The 5,130-nt window shown below is 24.4% G+C and overlaps 1 protein-coding gene across 2 annotated transcripts; it reads left to right on the top strand.

Moving 5' to 3' along the window:
* The first annotated feature begins 911 nt into the window (after nt 1–911).
* LOC111037458 (elongator complex protein 5) lies at nt 912–3,918 on the top strand. 2 transcript variants are annotated; one of them, XM_022320043.1, is made up of 5 exons: nt 912–1,334; nt 2,758–3,078; nt 3,172–3,347; nt 3,414–3,583; nt 3,647–3,918. In XM_022320043.1, exons 1-5 carry the CDS (start codon nt 1,274–1,276, stop codon nt 3,744–3,746), a joined length of 828 nt encoding a protein of 275 aa, XP_022175735.1. In that variant the 5' UTR covers nt 912–1,273; the 3' UTR covers nt 3,747–3,918. The 2 variants fall into 2 exon arrangements, with proteins under 2 accessions (XP_022175735.1, XP_022175736.1); XM_022320044.1 differs by having other exon boundaries at nt 913–1,136.
* The last annotated feature ends 1,212 nt before the right edge of the window (nt 3,919–5,130 follow it).

Below are 5,130 nucleotides of genomic sequence, written 5' to 3'. Positions count from 1 at the left end.
CTGTGGAAAGTGCCTTTATATTTTATGTTTCTCTTTCATCTTTCATGTTGGACGGGTAAATAGTAAATAGCCACTACATCTTAAAAATGTCGTTTCAACCAAAACCAAAAATTATTAAATGGCTTCGAAGTTCCAAGGAAGGGAAGGATAGATAAATAATTTAGTAATCGTATTAATGAAAATTTTAAATTGTTACGTTGTTAGTAGGTATTTATTTAGTCATTCATCTGATGAAAATCCAGACTCGTTATTGAACGTGAATCTAAATGATTATGTCAAACCTAGTTAGAACAAACGTTTTCTAAAATTGTCAAAATCACTAGTTTGCCTTCAATAGAATTATTATTAACTTTAGTTGATTACTTGTCTATAAAATTGTCAAGACAATCTTTGATTAAATGTTGTCCCATGTATATAAAAACAACAAAAATAAAAACCACGCAACATGATTCAAATGAGTTTCAGCTATTGAAAATTGAATATTGATTATTGACTACTGGAATACTGAAGTAGTGAGGTATTATCATTATATTGTTCTATTCTGTGGTATTATCGTTAAATGTTAATTAATTATCAGTTATCATAATTAGTCGGGTTGTAAACAAAATGGTGGATGCACATACTCATACCAGTCATACCACAGATTTGAGATTTCTATTTAGTATAGAACCTTGATAAAATATAAGCAATATTTAAATTATAAAAAATGTCTGGGGAAGTAAACTACATTCGTTCCTAAAGTTTAAATGTGTATAACCGCTACATAGTATTTTTTGAAGAATCGGCCTTCTTAGCGCTCCTGGCTGACAATACCCGCCCTAAATTCCTTCATGATAGCCATGAACTAAGATATATATGTATATCTTAGTTCATGATGATAGCAGCTGATGATAAGATATTATTTATTTATTTTTTGTGATTACGAGTTACGACTTGCTTTTCGATGCCGAGTAACTACTACGATTAAAGATATACGGGTAGTTTATCGCCCTATAGTAAAGACCTTTCAAATTGACTTACAAAGTGACTATTCAAAATAGATGTACGATGTTTTCATTTGCCATGACGTGATAAAATAATAAAAAAAAAAATAATCGAATCAAAAAGTTCTATACTTCTATAATCTAATGTTCAAGGTAATGTTGTGACTATATAGTGACAGACGCGCCAAAAAAAAATATTGTTTTGATAGTTGATGAATTGTAGTATTTTAGCAATAAAAAATTTCAATTAACTTGTAGAAATAGAAATAATTTTGTTTGAATCATACACGATGAACGTTTATGATAGTATCGTAAGAGGTACACAAGCAAGTCGATTAATACTCATTGAAGGTGAGACAACGTCAACAATTTATGCAATTTAAATATTCAAATTTATACATTTAACTAACCTTTAGATCATGTACAATGTGTGTATAATTGTATATGTCATATGATCTTAGACTTAACCTAACTGTTTAATTTTATATATTTATATTAATATATGATAATACACCCTAATATCACGTATTAAAAGGATATCATCGCAATATTTGTTTTCTCTCTCAGACCCAGATAAAACGTATTCACCTAAAATCATTTTTTTATGATTTTTGAGTAACCTTAGAGTAAAATCACCTATTACCCAAATTATAGATTATAATATTTTTGTGGGCTTAACTTATTACTTTTATATTTTATTATTATTTGATTTTGTATTTAACTTTCAAAATAAAAAAATTAATATCTAATTTTAAATTGTGCTTAAATTGTTTTGAGACAATATTTAGACAAATCAAAATGTTTTTCCCTTAAAAATATTATTCTCTATCGATATTGTAATGGGTAATTTTACCTTAAGATTATTCAAAACATAAAAAAAGATTCTGCATAAATGCGCAACTATGTTGAGTATGGGCTAGAGAGAGAAAACAAACAGTGCACTGACATTCTTCTAATGTATATATTTAAAATTTATTATAATAAATTTGAACATTTAGATATCTATTTAGGTGATCATAGTGGTGTCATTTAATTTTTTTCTTTTAGCATAAAAATTATTTAAAGGCCACAAACACTATTTAGAATGTATTAATTTTACAGGTCAATTAATTTAAGAAATGGGCCAAATCATAATAATATTGGAATTTTTAATATTTAAATATGTTCCTTGTGTCGTCTAAATAGCATCTCTGGTCACTTTTAGTTTGTATTGAAGGTTCTTCTTACGTTATATTGTTTTAGTAAAAATCGAAATCAATTATATCACATATACTCTATAGGTATCCAATATTAATTAAAAATGTCAAACTTGTATTTCAATTTGTAACTATCATTACTAATCTTCTATAGTCTATTTTACAAATTAAGTAAGTTTTCATCATACAAGTAGGTGGTAAATCTAAAAATCTTAAAATAGTATGATTCTGTAGTATTTAAACTGTAATTGTATTTTAATTTATATTATAACTATTTGAAATTTTCAATTCATAATAAAAAAAAATCATATAATTATATTACTATATTATTTTTATTTATTTATTTATTTGATAATTATGGAAGTTAATTAACCTAATATACATTAAATACTGGTGTCAATTATTTATCACTGGTTAAAAATATTTCTGTATTTTTAACTTAGTTTATAATGAAACTACTGATTTATGAATATTTTACATGTTATGAATGTATTCTTATAGCTATATAATATATATTTTAAAACATTGTAATAATTATTTTTAAGTTATTAATGGTTTTCTACTTTTGTTTTTTTCAGATTCATTTTTAGCTAAAGGACAATTTCTATTACATCTTATGTCTGCAAATCGTAAATCTTATGACATCCATGTACTTTGTTATGAAAATTTAGTACCTAAATATCAAACTTTATTTCCCTCATTGTCTAATATTCAATACCATGATTGCTTCGAGATCCTTAATAATTGTGTTTCCCCTTTGGAAGAGATTATAATACGTGTAGCTGCAAAATCAACCAGAAAAATAGTCATTTTTATTGATTCATTGTCTATGTATATGCTTTTAAATAGATTTAATAAAGTGTATAGAGAAATATTGGATATTACATCGTCAGATAAATGTAATTCAATTTATTATTTTTTTTACTCATTAGTATTATAATGTATAACTTGTCCATAAACAATATTTGATTTTTGCTATTATATGGTTTTAGTTCCTAACATTGTTCAAGTTGTGGCAGTAATACACAATGATGTAACAGAAGTTAATCAAATTGGACACCTGAAAAACTTATGTAAGACTCATGTACTTGTTCAAAGTACTAACAATCCTTTAGTTTTAAATTTAAGATTAGAACATAAAAGGTCAAATGGTAAATGTGTAGTACAGGTAATTATAAAATATATGGTTATTTATTTTTATGTTTATAATTATATCTGATTTTATCTTATTAAGAAATTAAAAGGCGAATTAAAATCTGATATTGTATTTCAATTAATAAATGACTTACCACCACAACAAATCGAAGAGGATAAAAGCATACCAACAAATTTAGCTAGTTTTAAATTAGATTTACAAGCCAGTGAAAAGAAAGCCAAGGAAGAATTAATTTTACCATATACTCAGTATGTTAAATGCTTATTTAGAATTAAAATTGTATTTTAATTATTCCATGATATTTTTTTTAGAGTGCAAATTCCATCCAATACTGGTGGAATGATTCATTACGTTCCAGATGAAGCAGATGACTGGGATGAAGAAGATCCGGACGATGACTTAGAAATATAGTATTATATCATACTAATACTATTTATACATTGTGTTATGTAAATAGAATATGTACTTATGCATTTTGTTTTGAATTTGGTATAATATTTTCATAACAACTTTTTTCATCAATTCAATAGTGAAAAAGAATTAAAATATTAATTGTGTGCCTTAATAATTTTTTTTTAAAACATTCTAAATTAATTCAATTTCTCAATTTGCAAGTAACATTTTTATGATAAGTGAGTATGTTAGGTAATATAAAGAACATTATATTTTTTATAAACTTGATTAGTGTAAGTCAAAATAATAAAAAAGTTCAATATTATGAAATTGGTGTGTATCATACATTATTTAGTGTTTAATGACTATATAAAAATTGAAAACATTATTGGATATTGAATTATCTGATGTTATATATGCTTAAGAGATTCATCAGTAAGATCAGCCTGCCAAGATGATATATTAGGTTGAAATTAAGAAATTTCTAATTAGAAAATGTAATTAAATTAGTTATGTGTTACAGCTGAATGCAATTTTAATTAATTTAAAATGAAATATTTAGAAATAGTTTTTATTAATACTTATTAAATCGCTATTATATGCATGAATCATTAATACTTAATGTTAAACAAACCAGTGACTCAACCAATAATAATTAACCGTATTACTATAAACAGAGGTTCCCACTTCACAACCTCCACTCCAGGCAACCTTTATAGATTTGTAAAATTATCCTCATTGCTGATGTCCCTTATTAAAAATCATTGTGTTCTTTTTTTTGCTTGTAATTATAAATACTATAAATTAATAATTAAAATTATAAATAATAATGTCGGTAACTAGAAACAATTTGAATTATTTTTAATAAGGGCTTAATAATATAAGTACAATATAATATTTGAACAAGTACTACTACTAACGTGCAGTTCTATACAAAATTAAAGTAATTTATTCTACTATTAGGCATTAGTTATACCATAGGTAGGTTAAATTAATTTTTGAAAAAAAAAATTTATTTAACAATGTTATTATGTGTATAAAATATAATAATACACTCTAAAAGTTTCATATACTCACGAATAGTATTTTTAAATTACAAAAAAATAACTAAATCGTTTTTTTGAGGTTAATATGTAATTTCGTTCAATTATGAACTTCAAATGACGGTAAAAATAAATATGTGTATATTTTCGAGATTTTTTGGTTACAGTATGAACTATTTATGAGAATCATTGATTTATATTTTAAATTCCTAGCAATAAAAATGAACATTTTATAATTTTTTTAACTACAAAAAAATTTAAATAAATATTTTGTTAAATTTTGTCAAAACTGAACTGTAAATACTTATGAAAAAAAAATCTTGTTCATGGATTTTAAATATTTAAGTAGTTTAATTCAC

The sequence above is a fragment of the Myzus persicae genome, unplaced genomic scaffold (assembly GCF_001856785.1).
Source record: "Myzus persicae strain clone G006 unplaced genomic scaffold, MPER_G0061.0, whole genome shotgun sequence".
NCBI lineage: Eukaryota > Metazoa > Arthropoda > Insecta > Hemiptera > Aphididae > Myzus > Myzus persicae.
This window is presented reverse-complemented; position numbering and strand designations above follow the sequence as displayed.

Coding starts and splice junctions, on each gene's coding strand:
- LOC111037458 (XM_022320043.1), top strand. CDS start 1,274: ATGAACGTTTATGATAGTATCGTAAGAGGTACACAAGCAAGTCGATTA. Junction 3,079..3,171: donor TATTACATCGTCAGATAAAT/GTAATTCAATTT, acceptor ATATGGTTTTAG/TTCCTAACATTGTTCAAGTT. Junction 3,584..3,646: donor TTAATTTTACCATATACTCA/GTATGTTAAATG, acceptor TATTTTTTTTAG/AGTGCAAATTCCATCCAATA.